Below are 19,892 nucleotides of genomic sequence, written 5' to 3'. Positions count from 1 at the left end.
CCTTGTCAATTCACAGTGCACCATAAGCTTGGGTGAGATGGGGGCTAGGTGTAGTGCAGTAGTGATTGGCCAACCTGAAGCAGACTCAGAACTGTTTAGCTCAGTGAGTGGCTAAATCAAAAGGACCAAACATAAGCAATAATTGACTGACGAGGTGCTCTCTGAATTCCATATATACAAGGCAACAACTTTCCGAAAGGGTTTGAGATCTTCAGGTAGTGATGACTATGTGGAGGGCTTGGGAGCTGATTTTATGGCACTGTATGTCATGAATTATTGGAAAATAAAACAGTTTTGTCATTTCCTGTAGAGCTGGAATGTCCAACCTTAACAACTCTAAGACCTGTGGGAGTTGAAGTCCATAAGTCTTAAAGTTGCCAAGGTTGGATACCTCTGCTGTAGAGTAAACCAAGCTAAGTACTCATTTTAATTATCATGCTGGCTGCACACATTTTCTATATAAGAATTTAGTCAATGACTGACAATTTAACAGTGGAGGTGCCTATATGTGTGTGTGTGTGTGTGTGTGTGTGTGTGTGTGTGTGTCTATGTGACTGTCTGTCTGTCTGTCTGTCTGAAATCTAAATGGTTCCAAGTTGTGAGTAAACATGGGTTATATCTGTAAGTCTTTAATGTGTGTAAGCAATCTGAAGTTTTATTTTCTTGGAATCATGTCAGCGCATGCTATAAACATATCCTGCCACTTTGAAATGTCATAATGTTGAATAAACCGTACACTTCTGAGACAGAAAATCTCCCCTTCCCCCAAATTATTAGAATTCTTTCATACCCCTGGTGACTACAAGACTTCTTTCTTGGGAAATGTCAAGTTCTTTCTTTTCATTCATCAATGCTACCCAGAAAAGAGAAAAAGAAAAAAGAAAGTGAGAATGAATGAATTCCGCTGTAATGTAAGAACCAGAATGATTCATTATTATATTGACTTTGCATGCAAATCATCTACTCAATCTCTCCCTTGCGGGACCTACAGCACTACTATAAGATCCAGCCAGCAGTCACACTTCCTACTGATCCTGTTTTTGGGAGAAAGCCTAGAGCACGTTAGAACTAGCATTAATCCTGGGTTATTCCATATACCTTGTCACCATGCAATTCAATAATTTTCACTTGACTTACAATTGTAATTCAGCCCACAATTTTGATCATAAATAGTGACAGATGAATGCCAGTTTCTGGCAAAACATCAAAATCACAATCACGTGATTGCAAACAGCCATAAAAGCGGCTGGTTGCCAAGCACCCAAAATGTGGTTACATAACCATGGAGGCAGATGTTGGAACTTCAAATCCAGGTTGTAAGTCTCATTTTCAGGCTCTATTGTAACTAAGTGATGATTTGTAAGGTCACTTAAGGATTACTTGTATAACAACAATAATAACCATTGTTCTATCCAGAAAAGAGGTGGGTTTTTTTTACTGTTTCATTTCTTCAAGCAGCAAAAAGAAGTTTTAAACATAACCAATTCTCTCCGTTTTCACATGAATGGACTAAAATGTCATCCTGAACTTGAAATAAAATTTTGTTCAAAGCTGTGGTAAGATGAAAATAAAATTGCCAGAGTTTTAAAAGTGAAATTCTGTTGCCAAGTTTTAAATATTACAGAAAACCTTAACAAGAACACATGACCAAAAATATCAAAAACACATTCCTGCAAGATTTTATCTGTGTAAAATATTCATCATCCTTGATTTGTCTTACAGGACCTATAGAGATACTATATTTTCATTTTGGGGGAAAATGTCTGCTACAATATTAGTTTTCAGCTTGCTACAAGGGCTTAATTTATAAAGTATAAGAACATAGTGTAAGAATCCACCATGATAGAGGATAGAAGAGTTCCTTCATTCATCATGAAATCTATCGGAAAGGAGAATTTAAGGGCTCATCAATTGCCCTTGTACAATGAAAATTCACTAAAGAAGTATCTAGCACTTTTCTTCGCATAACACACATAATGACTGCAATGATTTACCATGAAAGTTTTTGGCTCAATTTTAGTTGTTAAGTGAGGACTACCTGTATATTACATGTGATTATTGAGGATATTTGAAGATCTTTTTCATTCTTTCATTACATCATAAAGTGTCTCTTCCTTAAACAGTCCTTTTCTTGGGCTTCTATTTCTCCAATGATAGTAATGAAACCCCATCAGAAAAACACAGGTGGTTCAAGGCAAGAATCTTTGCTTCATATTTTACTGCTAGCAGTATTAAATGAATACACAACCTCACTTTAATTTTTTGCCATGTTTCTTTTTTTCCTTTGAACCCTCAGAACTCTATGGGCAATCAGCAGTCTCCAGAAAATTGCATGCTGAGCGGTGGGGTGAATTTTTTTTTCCTCCTACTGACAAACAACTGACTTTACTGCCAAAGCACGATCCCTGGATTTTGAATGTTAATAACTTGGAATAACCCACAATGACCCATGGATGACTGTGTACTTGCCTGGAAAGAAATTTCAGCTGATCATGATTCTCAGTAAGCATAGCTTGAGGGTCTGGTTTCCATCTTTTCAAGTCATCGTTTCTTTTTTTTTAGATGCGTCTATACTTTAACATCATTTTGAAGTTTTCTTTTGTTTTGGTCTACATTTTTAATGTTAAAATATCTGGCTGAATGCTGAATTATCTCACAACCCCTTGGGAGATTACAAAAGTGAACTTTTCATTTTTTCATTTTGGAGTTAAAAAACACATTCTCTTTTGCCACATGGCAGTAGATGGCACAAGGACTTTCCCTTAGGTAACGAAACTGATTGGATTTGAAGTACATCAGATTTCTATCGCAAGGATTTGGTATCTCACTTGTTTTACTCTATTTTTGTATATCTACTATATCTCTGATCTTTTTTTTTCCCCTTTTTAAAGAGATAGAAATTTCCCCTTTTATTTTCTATTTACTCTTCACTGTGGGACTCTCAATTTCTTCTGTACTTACTTTGTTATGGAACATTTCATTCTTTGTCCTTGAGAAGAAATTGCTTGCATTTTGCTAGGGAAGTTTGGCCATTAAGAGGGACGAGGACTATATTAAAATTAAAGCAATAATAAATAAAAGATCCCAAACATTATATATTATATACTTTTTACAATGCTTCCAAAAAGAGATATAAAAGAGTGGCAGGAGCCAGATGACTTTCTTTGAGGAGGGAAAAATACTTTTATAAGTTCCAAATGAAAATCAAGACAAAAGATGATGATGAATTAGCAACAGTTTTAAATCAATCTAAAGATGAAACCCAGATACAGGTGATAGCAGTTAAATCAGACTTGCAATAGTTTTGTTTGAGAATTGGGAACTTCGTAGAGGAGGCTGAGTTCTGAATCATAATACTCTCCCCCCCTTTTTTAACAGTGTTTTCAGTGTCAGTATGAATTTTTTTTTGTGGGCAGAGAATGAATTTTCAACTCAATCTTCAGAATCTTTGACAAGTGCCAAAATACTGTAAATGTATGATTTTATCAGAATTTCCAGTTTTATTTATAAGTATCAGTTTCTTTTCATTACCAGAGCTATGATATGAATGGCTTCTGAATAGCTGTTTTAACTTTTTATTATTGCAGCGGCTGATAATTGGATTTTGCACATCCTTGTGTATTTTTCTTCTTCTTTATTTCTATTTTATTCATTTTTCTTCTTCTTCTCTATTTTGTTGTCTGGAAACAGGCTGCCTACAGATAGTCCTTGATTTAAGGAACACAATCGAGCCCAACATTTCTGTTGTTAAGTGAGTTTTGCTCCATTATATGACCTTTCTTGTTACAGTTGTTAAGCGAATAATTGTCGTTGATAAGTTAGTAACAAGGTTGTTAAGTGAATCTGGCTTCCCCATTGACTTTGTCAAAAGATTGCAAAAAGGGATTATGTGACCTTGGGACACAGTAACAGTCATAAGTAGGAACTGGCTACCAAGCATTTGAATTTTGATCACATGACCATCAGGATGCTGTAATGGTTGCAAGTATGAAAAGTGGTCATAAGTCACTTTTTTCAATGCCGTTGTAACTTGGAACCAGAGTGGTATTCAGCAGGTTCTGACCAGTTCTGGAAAACCGGTAGCAGAAATTTTGAGTAGTTCGGAGAACCGGCAAATACCACCTCTGACTGGCCCCGCCTCCATCTATTTTCTGCCCCCCAAGTCCCAGATGATTGTCTGGGTCTTCTTTTGTTGCCCTGCACAGGAGAACAGAGCTGGAAAGCAGGTTAGTGGGGTGGGGAGGGAATGGAGATTTTGCAATAACCTTCCCCTGCCATGGCCACCAAGCCACGCCCACAAAACTGGTAGTAAAATGTTTTGAATCCCACCACTGCTTGGAACGGTCACTAAATGAACTGTTATAAGCCGAGGACTATTTGTACTTGCCATTTCCTCAGTGAAGGACAACAAACTGAAAGATTAGGTCTGCGTCCACTAACCTGTATTTCATTCGGTTGCATGATTGGATGAAAGCTTCAGTGGTGCTCAGGGATTTTTAACTCTTTTGCCTTTCTTGACAATACCTATATATACCTTTACATCATGAATCCAGCATGGAATATTGAGAAGCTGAAAACACATGTTTCACCAAAACAAACAAACAAACAAAAACCTGCTTTCTGGATGACGTTAAAAAACAACAACGGACCTGAATTTAGTTTCAAATGCTTTCATGCTTGCTGCTTGGGAATAGTGGAACATTAAGATGTTGAATGCAAAATCCTTTTTTGGGATAAGACCCAGTTTTAGAACAAGTCTTAGAAATAAAATGCTATTTTGGATGAGCGGCGGTATGTTTGTTTTTTTGTTCCATCTGTAGAGAACTGGTTTGGCGCAGCTGCTTATGGCAGGCTAGAAACTGAGTGACTGTGAGTTCTAGTATTCCCTTAGGCATCAAGCCGAGTGGGTGACTTTGGGATAGTCATTCAGTCTGATCCTTAGGGCGGAGTCAACTTCAAACCACTTGTTAGGTATAACATTGATACCAAATATGGTTTGGGTGAATAAATATATAAAACTTAGATATCATGGTTTAAGTGCTTATCACTTTAAGCACAATGCAGCAGGAAATTAGCCGATTAAGGGTGCGGTTAGAAGTTACAATATAAGGAAGCATTAGAAGCTGGAAAGCTTACTGTTACTGTATCTGTGCTGCTGTCTGTAACTGTGTGCTGCTGCGACTAACTGTGTCTTGCTGTGACTAACTGTGATTACTGACTGTGAGTGCCTGTGACTGAACTGTTATTGTTTGCTACTGTTTGCTGATTTACTGCGTAATTCTACTGAATATCCAGCGTTTGTTTCTCTGGAGAGTGAAACCGGAGGAGGAGAAGATATCTTTATCGGCTGATAAAGATATTGCAAGGACTCTTAACTTGGACTATAATAGTGAGTCTTACTGGATGGAAATACTGTGAATGACTTAATGGACTGAGTGACAATGCTTAAACTCTAACTGGATTAAAAACTATTTAAACTACAAACAGTGTTTGTGTTCAGTGTGTGTATACTCTGGGGCCCTTCCGCTCTCCTTTGGTTGCCTGGCTTGACTACTGCTGCAATACTCTTCTAGGGGTTAATCCTCAAACCCTAACATTGGTTATGGGCCCAGCAGCATAGTCTAACTAACCAGGATATAGCAGAGAGAGTTGGTGTGAGTTGCACATTACTGTAAAAACAAACTGTTTTAATTAGTTTAAAATAGTCAAAATATCTGAAGAGCAATGGCACAAGTAAATTTGTCACAACTGTCCATGATATCCAGGCTGGATGGAACAAACTATGTTTCATGGTCAATGAAATGTAGTTTACTTCTACGCAGAGAAGGTTTGTGGGACATTATAGCAAACCCACCAGATGTGAGTAGCTGGGATCCTGCTAATGATGATGATAACGAAAAGTTACAAGACTTTAAATTGAAGAATGAGCAGGCTTTATGCATCATAGGACTGACTCTCTGTGATCAGCAGCTTGTCCATATTCGTGGAGAAGAAAATGCTGCAAACTGCTGGGAGAACCTCAGGAAGATTTATGTTCGGGACAGTGTAGGAGCACATATAAATCTTACACGGAAGCTTTTTCGAACGCATCTTCAGAGGAATGGAGATATGTTAGTTCATTTAAACTGTATGAAGAGCATTTTTCAAGATTTGCAAGAAAAAGAGCTTATATTTAATGAACTGCAACAAGTCTACATAATATTATCTTCATTAGATCAAAGCTATGATGACTATGTGACTTCGTTAGAGGTATTGCCAAAAGAAAGCCTCTCATTAACCGAGATTACAGGCAGGCTACTAGAAGAAGCCAGAAGAAGGCGTGAGCGTGACGAGCTGAGAGAAGATAAGAAAGAAGATAAATTATCTTCAAAGCTTGAAAGAAACCAGATTAGCAAAGTAAAGCACCTGGAAGAAGAGAATTTATCTTCGACAGCATACACAATTAAAAAGTGTTTTAATTGTGGAGGCAGAGGACATTTGGCAAGATTCTGCAAAAAGAGAAAAAGCCAGAATGTAAAAAAGCCAAAGAAAGCATTTGAACTAGCCACGTTTAGCAACTCTGATGTGAAGAACAATCTATGGGTGGTTGACAGTGGCGCATCCCACTGCATCACAAGAGATAAGACAAAATTTATAAAAATGTCTACAAGTTCTCAACATATATCACTTGCTAATGGCTGGAACCTGAAAGCGAAAGGTCAAGGTTTTGCACGTTGTCCGTACATAAACCAGGATATAAAAATGTTGTATGTACCGCAACTAAAGTTTAATTTGCTTTCAGTAAGGGTATTAGATAAATTAGGTTATGTAATTACTTTTAAAGATAATAATTGCATAATTGAAAAAGATAACAAAAGGGTAACTGCAGCTTTAAATGGAACATTATATGTCTTAGATAATAGTAAGAAAGGGGAGGCTCAAACTGTATTTAATAATATAAAGCCTCATGAAGAATGTATCCATTTATTGCATAGGCGTTTAGGGCATGTAAATTTTAAAATGCTAAAACGTACAGTTGAGTTATCTGAAGGAATAAGGTTAAAACCTTGTGATAAATATTTGCGTTGTAATGTTTGCTGTGAAGATAAGAGCAAAGTATTGCCTGCAAATAGGCTAAATGGTTTCAAAACAAAAGAACCTTTAGAAGTGGTATTTGCAGACATCATAGGTCCAAAGAAACCCAGTATGGGGGGTGCTAGATATATACTGAGCATTATGGACCATTATTCTAGATATGGGTTTTGCTATTTAATGAAAAGCAAAACTGAAACATATCAACATTTTTTCAATTGGCTTAGGTTTGCTGAAAGAAAGTCTAAACGACAACTGATAACCCTGGTGACAGATAATGGTACGGAATTTATTAATAACAAATTCCAGAACAGACTTAAGATAGCTGGAATAGAGCATAAGAAGTCTGCTCCATACAGGCCAGAACATAACGCTTTTATTGAAAGAAGAGGCCAAACACTACAGGCAATGGTTAGAACAATGTTAAATGATTCTGGGTTACCTGATTCTTTGTGGGGGGAGGCTACAATGTGTGCTAATAACATATTGAACAACGTTGTTAATACAACAACAGGTGAAATACCATTCACCAGGTGGCATGGCAGGAAACCTGATCTAAGTTATCTGCACACATTTGGTGCACCAGCATGGGTGCATATTCCTGCACAACTCAGAAAAAAAGGGCAACATAGAGCTAAAAGATTTTTCTTCGTTGGTTATCAGGCAAACCATAGGGCATATAGATTTTGGGAGAAAGGCACATCTAAAGTGTTATGTAGTGCTAGTGCCCAATTTCTAGAACATGAAGGATGGGAGAAATTAGAAAAGGATGCCAATAAAGATGTAATTATTGAATCCTATAGAAATCCCATTAGTTATCCCTGTAACTTTAAAAATAAAGTAAAGAGACAAATACAGGATGAAATAGTGCCCATAAAGGAAGAAACAGATTCAATAGCTGAACAGGATGAGGAAGATGAACAGATAGTAGTTCAACAAAGTCCTCCTGTAAGCCCTGTAATTCCCAGAAGAACTACACGTGTATCTAGACCGCCTGATAGGTACCAGGCTAACACAGTGTGCCAGATTAATCAAGTTCCTAATTCTGTTGAAGAAATTAAAAAGTATCCTAATAAGGAAAAAGAAAGATGGTATGCAGCAATGAATAAGGAACTGAATTCATTAAGTGATATGAAGGTGTATGAGAATGCCAAATTACCTGCAGGAAAGAAATCCATTGGCTGCAAATGGATATTTAAGGTAAAAACAGATAAAGATGGTAATTTAATCCATAAGGCAAGGTTAGTAGCCCAAGGTTTTAGGCAGAATGCTAATGACTATGATGAGGTGTTTGCACCTAGTCTTAAAGCAGCAACCTTGAGGGCAGCTTTAGTGTGGGCAGCTAGTAAAAACTATATAGTTAACCATTTAGATGTGGAAACTGCTTACTTGCACGCCCCATTAAAACATATTATTTATATGAAAAAACCTGTTGGTATTAAAAGTGAAAATAAGGATAATAATGATTGTTGGTTGTTAAAGAAAAGTCTCTATGGTCTTAAACAATCAGGCTATGAATGGAACCAGTATATTGTAAAGGAACTATACAATATAGGATTTAAAGCTGGTTTAGCCGATCCATGTCTGTTTAAGAGAGAGACAAATGGGAAAGTATCATTATTATTACTATTCACAGATGATATTGCATTGATGACTGAAACTAATGATGAAGCAAATAAAATAATAGCATCATTAGGAAAGAGAATAAAGATCAAGCAATTAGGGGAGATAAAGAAGTATCTCGGTTTGAATATAAAGAAAACACGGAAAGGTTTTAAGATATCTCAGGAAGATAAGATAAGCAAATTGCTAAAAGATTACATGATGGAGCTTTGTAAGCCAGCTAAGACTCCAATGAGTCAGGAGTTTAGCAACACTGATGTACAAAGCCCTGAGTTTGATAAGGTGATTTATCAATCTTTAATTGGTAGTTTGAGTTATATTAGTAATTGGTCTAGACCAGATATATCGTACTGCGTGAATCAGTTGGCTAGATTCAATTCTGCACCATGTGAAAGACACTGGATTGCAGCTAAGAGGATATTAAGATATCTTAAAAAGACAATGAATTATTCATTGTATTTAGAACCAAAGGGTGATTTAATTTTGAGTGCTTATGCAGATGCTAGCTTTGCATCAGAAAGAGACACTAGAAAGTCGACTTCAGGAACAGCCATAATGCTGGGTAATACATTAATAGGCTGGAAGTCAATAAGACAACAGCATATAAGTTTGTCTACTATGGAGGCAGAATTCTCCTGTTTATCATTGTTATGTACAGAATTAATAATGTATAAACAAATGTTAATTGATATAGGTATAACTGTAGATTATCCTATAATTATACATGAAGATAATCAGGCAGCAATTCAAATGGCCACAAATATTGGAGTAAAAACAAGGAGCAAGCATACAGATCTAAGATACCTAAACGTGAGACAATCTGTAAGAAGTAAGATGATTCAGCTAGAGTACTGTATGTCGGAGGACAATTTAGCTGATAATTTTACTAAAGCCCAAGGTGCCAGTAAGCACCAGGAGAGTTGTGAAAAATATGGGATTAGATTGTAAAGGTATTATATATTTATTTCACCCAAAAGGGGAGTATGTTAGGTATAACATTGATACCAAATATGGTTTGGGTGAATAAATATATAAAACTTAGATATCATGGTTTAAGTGCTTATCACTTTAAGCACAATGCAGCAGGAAATTAGCCGATTAAGGGTGCGGTTAGAAGTTACAATATAAGGAAGCATTAGAAGCTGGAAAGCTTACTGTTACTGTATCTGTGCTGCTGTCTGTAACTGTGTGCTGCTGCGACTAACTGTGTCTTGCTGTGACTAACTGTGATTACTGACTGTGAGTGCCTGTGACTGAACTGTTATTGTTTGCTACTGTTTGCTGATTTACTGCGTAATTCTACTGAATATCCAGCGTTTGTTTCTCTGGAGAGTGAAACCGGAGGAGGAGAAGATATCTTTATCGGCTGATAAAGATATTGCAAGGACTCTTAACTTGGACTATAATAGTGAGTCTTACTGGATGGAAATACTGTGAATGACTTAATGGACTGAATGACAATGCTTAAACTCTAACTGGATTAAAAACTATTTAAACTACAAACAGTGTTTGTGTTCAGTGTGTGTATACTCTGGGGCCCTTCCGCTCTCCTTTGGTTGCCTGGCTTGACTACTGCTGCAATACTCTTCTAGGGGTTAATCCTCAAACCCTAACACCACTTCCAAATATTTTGCTAAGAAAACTGCAGGGACTTGCCTAGGCAATCATTTAGAGCAGGGGTGTCAAACTGGATTTCTTCGAGGGCTGGATCAGCATATTACTTCTCTGTGCCACCCCCCCACCGCCATTTTGGCTGGCAGAATGCTGCAGGAGGCCATCCAGATCAAAAAGAGGGTGTGGGGAGAGTTGCATGCACCCCGCCACGCCCCATTTTGGCTGCTGGAAGCACCATGGGCTGGTCTTTTGTTATTTCCAGGCCAGTTCCGTGGGCCAGATTTAAGCACCCTGTGGGCCGGATCCTACCGTGGGCCTTGAGTTTGACACCCTGATCCAGAGAAAAGATTGACTCAAAGGAACTCACACACATGCACAATCTATAGATTACACACCCAGATGACGGAAACCTATGGTTTGGACATCACATAGCTGGAAATTTTCTATATCAGTAACTATCATTCATCTTTTACAATCTCTCTGCTTGAATTTTACTCACTCTGGATAGAGCTGGCTCGGTTGATGCCTTTCTGATACACAGCGTATACTGAAATGGCGGCGCTCTCTCCCATTCTGATGCCTTCTGTGAAGGGGAAGTTTAAAATGGCACATAGTTTTTATGGAATCTTGGTTCTAATACATACTCTTAAAAGGAATCCTCATCCTCAACAGAACCTTTCTCTAAGAAGGAAATCATGATTTAACCGTTTTATACGAGCAAAACACAGCAACAAGCATTAACAAGGAACATCCATTCTGTAAATGCTTTTCACAATTACATTTACTTCCCATTCAAGTGGGGTCTAAATAGGTCTCTTTCACTAGGTTCTCACAATAGCTGTATTCATCCATGCAAACTACTGGGGTAGCTGCAAAAGCCAAGCAGGCAAATTCATGGAGGATAAGACAATTGATGATAATACTTATGACAGCCATCTGTTCCCTCCAGATGTCCCTGAATACCAAGTCAGAGACTCTCAGTGCGGAGAGCCTTGAATGGAAAGACTCAATTGTATGCGTTGTACATATTGGCTTACTTGCTGTGAGAAACGAATGATGGCTTTTAGTCTCACCCAGCATAATTCCCATGATGTTCTTATGATCTTAGTAGCATTTTTTAAAATGAATAAATTTTCTGTTGCTAACAGAACAGACATTTGTTCCGTAGATTTTGCCTCATTTTACGACCTTTCCTGCCACAGTTGCTAAGTTAATCGCTGCAGTTGTCAAGTTAGTAAGGGAGTTCTTAAGTGAATCTGGCTTCCCCACTGGCTTTGTTTGTCAGATGGTCGCAAAAAGGAGACCACATTACCCTGGGAGACCATAATCCCCATAAGTACGAGTCAGTTGCCAAGTGGCCATCAGGTTGCTGCAATGGTCGTAAGTGTGGAAAAATGGTCATAAGTCACTTTTTTCTGTGCCATTGTAACTTTGAACAGTCACTCCATGAACTGTTGTAAGTTGAGGACTACCTGTACTGACTAATATACATATCCATCTTTCAAATTTATTGCGAAGACACCAAAAGAATGGACTGGTAGCTTACCTTCAATAGAAGTTGATGTATTTTGGAAAGGGACTTTCTTCCATGCAACAAGATTATGATGCAAATGATTGAAGTTTGCAGACACCCATTCCACTATGTACCATAAAAGTGTTTTTCCAATAGACTTAGGAGGTTCCCATTTAACAGAAATTCCTTTCTGTTTATCAGTGAATATTTGAATATGAGTAGGGGGTGGGAAAGCTGTGGGGAAAAACAGATGGGGTTATATGTCATCATATCATTTTTGTTACTGCATATTTCCATAACTATATACTGACATCATTCAAAAGGATTGCATTGACATAGTTAAAAATGCTCTTCAAATTTGTGAACAATATATAGATTTGTCTCTGTTATGTGGTGACTCCATATATATTGATTTCCATCTCAGACATTATGGAAGATTGGAGAATTTTAATAGTTACTAAGATATTTTTTTGTACATGTTGAGATGTCAGTTGCAATCAAGATAAATGAAAAGTCTGTCAGGCCTACCCCCAAAATGATGTAACATCGTTCAAACAAAGTTCAGATCTTTATTTGCATGTACCATATAGACAGAATCTTGCCAGACTAAACCTATACTACCCTAACCTAATGGATGTACTCTGGGAAATTGTAGGTAGTGGCTATCTTCAATCTCTTCGTCTTCCCATAATGCAGTTCTGAGCTTTGCTGTCTCTTATCTTGCCCCCTCCCCTTTGGAATCTGCTCCCTCCTTCCTGGGAATTTGCTGCATTACTATAGTCCATCACAACACTTCTGCTTCATAGACACATCCCGGCACACAATGCCTCTTTAAAGGCTAAGGGCCAAATAACACACCGACACACAATGCTTTAAGCCAAAAATTAAAACTCTGCATTCTGTAGCATTTTCTGAAAGAAAATAAGACATGGGTATACATGTATTGTATGCAGCACTAATATTCAACAAGCCAGTGCTAAAAGAAATTATGACTCCATTTGATGGACTGCTCATTCTCTATTGTAATACACAAAGTGAAATAAGTTTGGTGAAACTGTTTCCTGTGGTGTTTTCCTCTGTGGCAAAATTTCTCTGCGCATTCTTCCTAAAACTGTAAAGGTTGGCTTCATATATTCCAGTGCAAACCATCCATTGGGATTGGATTTAATGAGTTTTGTGTATATTTTCAGAAGCTGCTGGAGCTGAATAACTAGGTTGAAAGTTTAGTTTAGTTTATTGTCATTGCACGTTGTACAACGAAATTAAATACCATCTTCAGTGTACATTATGACTATGAAAATAAACACACATCCTTCACATTCTTTACATTGAATTGAAAACCCCAATATTGCATTAATATTGCACTATACAGCAGAATTCAAGAGAGCTACTGCCCTGGGATAGAAGCTGTTTTTCAGCCTATTTGTGCTTGTTTTTATTATTCTGTACCATCTGCCAGATGGTAATAGTTAAAAAAAAAAAGGGTTCCCAGGATGAGATGGATCTTTGAGAATGTTTTGAACTTTCCTAAGGCAGCGGGAGCTATAAAGCTCTTCCAAAGAGGGGAGAGGGCAACCAATGATCTTCTGGGCAATGACATTAACCCTCTGGAGTGCTGTCCTATCTGCCCCTGTGCAATTGGCAAACCATACAGAGGTGCAGTAAGTTAAGATACTCTCTATGGTGCTATGGTAGAAGGTCACCAGCATTTTTTTCATTCAGTTGTTGTTTTCTGAGAAGCCTCAGGTAGTATAATCTCTGCTGGGCCCTTTTGACCAGTCCTGCAATGTGAGCACCCCAGGTCAGGTCCCCTTTTATGGTAACACCCAGAAACTTAAAACTGGCCACTTGCTCCACTCAGCCTCCATTGATAAGCAAGGGCTGGATGTTTGATCTATTCCTTCTATAGTCCATTATACGCTCCTTTGTCTTATTGGTGTTAAGGACCAAGTTATTGTCTCCATATCATGAAAGCAACCGGTCATCCCCCCACCCTGGAGATGAGTCCCACCACTGTTGTATCATCTGCAAATTTAATAATAGTATTACTAGCGGAAGTGGGAATGCAGTCATGCATATAGAGTAAGAGACTCAGCACACAACCCTGTGGTGTACCAATGTTAAGAATAAGGGCTGAAAAGATATGATTACCTAAAAGTTTATGTCCCTAATATCTATAAACGGAATTAATGAGGCAAACAGAACTTTGTACAGTATCCAGAAGTGAATTTAAAAAAATATTGTTTCTGTTAGGAGCACTCTTTAAAGAATTGTTTTTTGAAATGTTTCTAAGAATGTCATATTTAGATTCAACCTGTAGAGGGCATTGTAGGAAAACTAGTCAACAGAGAAGACAGACCTGTGCTATGCAACTGTAGTTCTTAAGAGTGCGGAAATGATAAAAATACCAGTCTGACTACTAAAGGCTGCACGGTAAAGGCCTATTTCTAAGACAGTCTTATGACTATTAACTCATTTGCGACCTGAAATTTAGCAGGCACACTTTTATATAGATAATGCTTTAATAATCACAATGACAAGAAGCTAATCTTTTAAATATATATTTTAGATCCCAATTTCCTGCTATAATATTTATGCCTGCATTGGAATTGTACATTTTTCAACTGGGTGTCTCTGAAAATTTGGGCATATGTAAATAAACATATTTGTACATTGCAGCTATAGTCATAGTGGAAGGAAGTAATCTGTCTGAATTAACTTAATAGCTTCAATCTGCAGATGGCAGAATTCAAAATGTATAATTATTTACAGGCGACCATTGTCATTTACAATGGCACTTATGACTGTCATGTGATCAAAATGTGGGCACTTGGCCACAATCATATATTTATAATCCTGGCAGTGTCCCAGGGTCATGTGGTCACCATTTGTCGCCTTCCCAGTCAGCTTCTGGCAAGCAAAGTCAATGGGGGAAACCTGATCCGCTTATTCAGTTAACTACGGTGATCTGCTTAACAACTGTGGCAAAAAAGATTGCAAAACTGCATGCAATTCAGTGGTGGGATTCAAATTTTTTTACTACTGGTTCTGTGGGTGTGGCTTGGTGGGCGTGGCATGGCTTGGTGGGCGTGGCAGGGGAAGGTTACTGCAAAATCTCCATTCCTTCCCCACCCCACTAACCTGCTTTCCAGCTCTGTTCTCCTGTGTAGGGCAACAAAAGAAGACCCAGCCAATCAACTGGGACTCGGGAGGCATAGAATAGATGGAGGCAGGGCCAGTCAGTATTTGCCACTTCTCCAAACTACTCAAAATTTCCACTACCGATTCTCCAGAACTGGTCAGAACCTGCTGAATACCACCTCTGATGCAATTCATTTAACAACTGTGTTACTTAGCAATGGAAATTCTGGTTCCAATTATGATAGTTAAGTCACTATTATTAAATAGTAATATATTACAACAGGGACATATATAAGCATGGCAATAATGTTAGGGAGTCCTCAGTAAGATATTTCATTCCACTCCATTTTATATCTTTTTAAAAATTTTATTATGGCCACCCATTCCAGAGGATTCTGGGTGGCTTATTATCTAACGTAATATAACGCAGTACCGATTTCTGAAAAAAGTTTGCCTGCTTTGTGATATCTTACCTTGGTAATTGTGAGGCGGTTGTTTCACTATAATATCTGCAGGTTTGGAACTTCCTTTGGAATTGTGTGCTGTCACATAAATAATGGTCACTGCTGGAGGCAACATCACTTTGCAATGTAGTCCTGTTGTTTTACATAAATCCACCTTCTCTCCTTGTTTTTCATAAAATATTCTATAGTTCAGAATTTTTCCTCTGCTTTCCTTTGGAGACAGCGGCTAGAGAAATGCAGAATTGCCTTTAGAGAACCGCAAAAACTAATATTTTATTATTTGTGCATGCAATGTTCAAAAAGTTGCAGAAATGTGAAATCCAAAGGAAAAAAAAATGACTGAACTAAACAGCTGCTCAGGAGGGCTAAATTACACCTGAAATGCCATCCACCAGAGGTAACAATAGCATTTGAAAGGATTCATGAAGAATTAACCATAATCAAACAAAAAAAAAGTAGGGTGCCTTTTTTTTGTTTGTTTGTTTGATTATGGTTAATTCTTCATGAATCCTTTCAAATGCTATTGTTACCTCTGGTGGATGGCATTTCAGGTGTAATTTAGCCCTCCTGAGCAGCTGTTTAGTTCAGTCATTTTTTTCCTTTGGATTTCACATTTCTGCAACTTTTTGAACATTGCATGCACAAATAATAATTTTTTTTTTATGATAAGGAATGAGACAAAGGGATAATAAAGAATGGACAAAAGATACAAATATAATGACTCAAATTAAGATGGATTAAATAAGATAGAATTAAGAAGAGTGAAATGTGTGGAGAAGCCAATATAGAAGACACAGAATGGTAAATAAAATAGGTAATGACATGTAAGATGAGCATGAATATAATTGAAGTCCATGTAGAGAGAGGTACCTGGGGCCAAGTTACTTTCCTAAAAGATCTTTTATATGTTTGTGTGTTGTGTGTTTATGTTTCTGGGAGAATTAATAAAACCTTGCAGAAATATAGAATAAGAATAATGGTAACCAAGTCAGAAAGAAATAGATGAAATAATAATAGTGAAATTGAATAAGAGTAAAGAGAAGTAAAGAGAAACTGGAAAAGAGGTATTTGTGTGCTCATATAGAAATGGTTTAATAGAATTATATTATATTGTATAAAATAAGGTTTTATTTGACTTGTAAAATTTATAATGGAAAAAGGTTCAAGTATGTAATGGTTAATGATGATTTGTTTGTCTTTAAAATTAATAAAATTTGCTTAAAAAAAAAAGTAGGGTGCCATTTAAGCGTTTTACTCTCTGCCATTTCACCTCTACAAATTGTATCCTCAAGCAGAATTTTTTTAAAAGTTTGACATGTTCTCAAAATCAAGTGAAAAGAAAAAAACCTTCTAAATATGGATAAGTCCAGTTGTTTCAAAGCAGGTGGAACTTTTCCTTCTACAAAGAAGCCTTCACTATGTCCAACCTCATCATTACCGGAGGGGCCTTTACCTGCAAGGAAGGACTTGGATCTAAAACAAAGATGGCCACACCCTATGTTCATTTCTTCAGAATCTACAGTTTGGAACTATCCCTAGATAACCAAGCAAGACTGTATACCATACTTCATTTCTATACATTTATATTTATACTCTTCTATTCCATAGAACCATCCCAATCAAATTCCAGGTATAAATCTGAGAGACTTTATCCTGTCATGCCACTGTTGGAATCTGATTCGGAGGGGGAGGCCGAGCAACTGACAGGGAGTGGGAGTGTGGCTCCATTGGCTGTGGAAGAAACTGGGGAAGGGCACAGTCCGGCTGGGCAGAACAGGGGAGAAGTAGAGCAAGGGAGAGGGAATTCAGAGGAAGACCCAGGCCCACCCCCTCTTCATCCTAGGGCATGCAGGGAGGAACAGAGAATGGAGCAACGTGAGTTGCGTGGCTTACAGGGGAGGAAAGGGCCCTGATTCCCTTCATTAGCTGCAGCTGGGAACACATTGTTTAAAAAGGGAAGCTGTGCATAGCAAGTTGTTGGGAGCAAATCGTGAATTATCTGGTATTGTTTAGGCTTATCTGTGTTCCTGGCATCTTCCCAACTGTGTGTGTTTTGCTGTGCTTTCAAGTCTGCAATTCCTTCTCCTGCCCTGTCAAGTTAATTACTGCAGAGTGGTTTGTTTAGATTTTTAGTTACATTTTGTATGTACTTTGTTTTCGGACTGAGTTTCCTCCACTTAAAGACTGTTCCTGGGAGAATTTTTCTCCAGCCAAAGGTAACCTGGACATTGGGGGCAAAGTTGGAGATAATAAAGGAACTCTTCTTGCTTATTTGACTGTGTTGCATTTGTGCCACACCCCGGGTCATCACATATCCATTAAATGATTAGAATAGTCTTCACAGTGGCTTTGCAGATGTTCCTTTGCCCTTCCTTTATAGCTTATGGGAGGGGCAATCACTTCCAAGCCTTACTCCCGAGTCACCCCTTTTGTCTTAACTGCTCTTGCCTTCTGGCAGCTCTGCCTACACATGCATTGGGAATAGGCTCCCCTTGTTCCTCTGCCTTGCTGTTGTCAGATTTTGGAGGCTCCGGAGTCAGCACATAACTCCCAGTTAGCCATGGTCCCATCTCTGTATCGGACGCAGGACCAACTTCCTCCCCAGACTCCCGGACTGGTCCCTGTTCTTCCCCACTGTCCGATTCTGCTGCCGTCTCTGCAGGCTGCCGGTGGACCACAACAGTGATAAACATCCCCACACATTATGGTTTTTCTGCCTAGCACTCAACATCCGCTACGTGGGCAACTGCCCATATGACACTAGACATCCAACTCTACCCCATACATTATCTTCCAACTGCCTTTCTCTCAGGTAGTTAACCAGGAGAAAAACCAGCTATATCCTCATCTGGCCCAGATATATTTTCCACCGTTTTTCACAGAAGCAGGAGAAGAGATCACAGCCTCGCCCAATGCCCCTTCCCAAAGCTAGTTTAGATTATTAATCCAGCCCTTCTCTCTTAATCCTTTGAAACCACTGATGAAAACAGATCAGGTTTGCTCCAAACTGCAACCTGTAAAGCAGTCTTCACCCCCTTTTTAATGTGCATTGCATGGCCAACAAAGATTTAAAAGATTTGAATGTGTGGTCAAATCTTCCCTCTGGACTTTTTTGACCTACACTCTCACAGTGGCACCTGGTTTTTATTTGATAATGATAATCTCTATTTTTAAAAAATTGTATTTGTTCACCTTGATCAAGACTGTCATCTCTTGGGTACCATTGGGATAAACTGGCCCGAATTTCCTCCATACATCAAGTACCGCAGCTGGTTCTGTATTTAAAAAGAGGAGAGAAACAGATCAGAGGTGGTATTCAGCAGGTTCTGACCAGTTCTGGAGAACCGGTAGCAGAAATTTTGAGGAGTTCGGAGAACCGGCAAATAGACTGGAGATTTTACAGTACCCTTCCGCTGCCACGCCTACCAAGCCATGCCCACAGAACTTGTAGCAAAAACATTTGAACCCAGCATTGAAACAGATGACAAAAATATATAAAATGACTTCTATTATAGCATTACTCTTACACGGGAATAATTATAATAATGGAGCAAATGAACTATTTTTAAAAATAGGTTTTAAAAGCTAATAAGCAAGCATGGAAAATGAGAGTATGTTGATTTTGGAAAGATAGTGTAGGAAGCTATTACAGTACTACATTGTATAGGAGGGTACTATATTATAGCAAATTCACTTCAAGAGCTGAAGAAGATATAACTACATACTTGTAATCTATAGGATGGCCACATTTCCATTTTCCAATCAATGGTAAACTGACTGATGCTTCATTTCTTTCTAGAACGGTTGCTGAATCATAGCCTGCGATATCACTCACTGAGCTTGTATTGTTTGAATGCCCTTGGAGTTGTAATTCAATTACATATGGAGAGTGACAGCTTCTCTGCCAACTTGCTGGAGAGGAAAACTACCTATAACTGAGTTTCTATCTATGCATAAGCAAGATAGTACTTATTACTAATATCCAGTAGCAATAGCAATAGCATTAGACCAGGGGTCTTCAAACTTAACAGCTTTAAGACTTGTGGACTTCAACTCCCAGAATTCTTCCTCCAATCATGTTTGCTCAGGAATTCTGGGATTTGAAGTCCACAAGTCTTAAACTCGCCAAGTTTGAAGACCCTTGCATTAGACTTATATACCGCTTTACAGTGCTTTACAGCCTTCTCTAAGTGGTTTATAGAGTCAGCATATAGGCCCCAACAATTTGGATCCTCATTTTACCAATCTTGCAAGGAGGGAAGGCTGAGTCAACCTTGAGGCTAGTGAGATTCAAACTGCCAAATTGCAGGCAGCTGGCAGGCAGCAGAAGTAGCCTGCAGTACTGCACTTTAACCACTGCGCCACTGTGGCTCATTTATTAGTAATTACTAATAAATTATGTAACAGATCAGTAAGTAGCTATTAGATGCTGATTTATCAACCCAAGTTCACACTTTCAGTTGGAA

At 38.2% G+C, this 19,892-nt stretch overlaps 1 protein-coding gene across 1 annotated transcript in view; it reads right to left on the bottom strand.

Moving 5' to 3' along the window:
- IL23R (interleukin 23 receptor) overlaps positions 1–19,892 on the bottom strand; it is a 48,707-nt gene that overhangs the window by 5,957 nt on the left and 22,858 nt on the right. The window contains exons 8-12 of the mRNA XM_087959976.1: positions 18,619–18,701; positions 15,436–15,652; positions 11,855–12,055; positions 10,808–10,891; positions 791–853 (exon numbers count right to left, since the gene is read on the bottom strand). Coding sequence (XP_087816102.1) covers positions 791–853; positions 10,808–10,891; positions 11,855–12,055; positions 15,436–15,652; positions 18,619–18,701 — 648 coding nt within the window. The remainder of the gene's footprint in view (positions 1–790; positions 854–10,807; positions 10,892–11,854; positions 12,056–15,435; positions 15,653–18,618; positions 18,702–19,892) is intronic.

This window comes from Notechis scutatus, chromosome 3 (assembly GCF_049901735.1).
Source record: "Notechis scutatus isolate UNSWTSFEM ecotype Mainland chromosome 3, rNotScu1.2, whole genome shotgun sequence".
Classification (NCBI taxonomy): domain Eukaryota; kingdom Metazoa; phylum Chordata; class Lepidosauria; order Squamata; family Elapidae; genus Notechis; species Notechis scutatus.
The sequence above is the reverse complement of the archived record's forward strand: the minus strand, read 5'-3'. Positions and strand labels throughout refer to the sequence as shown.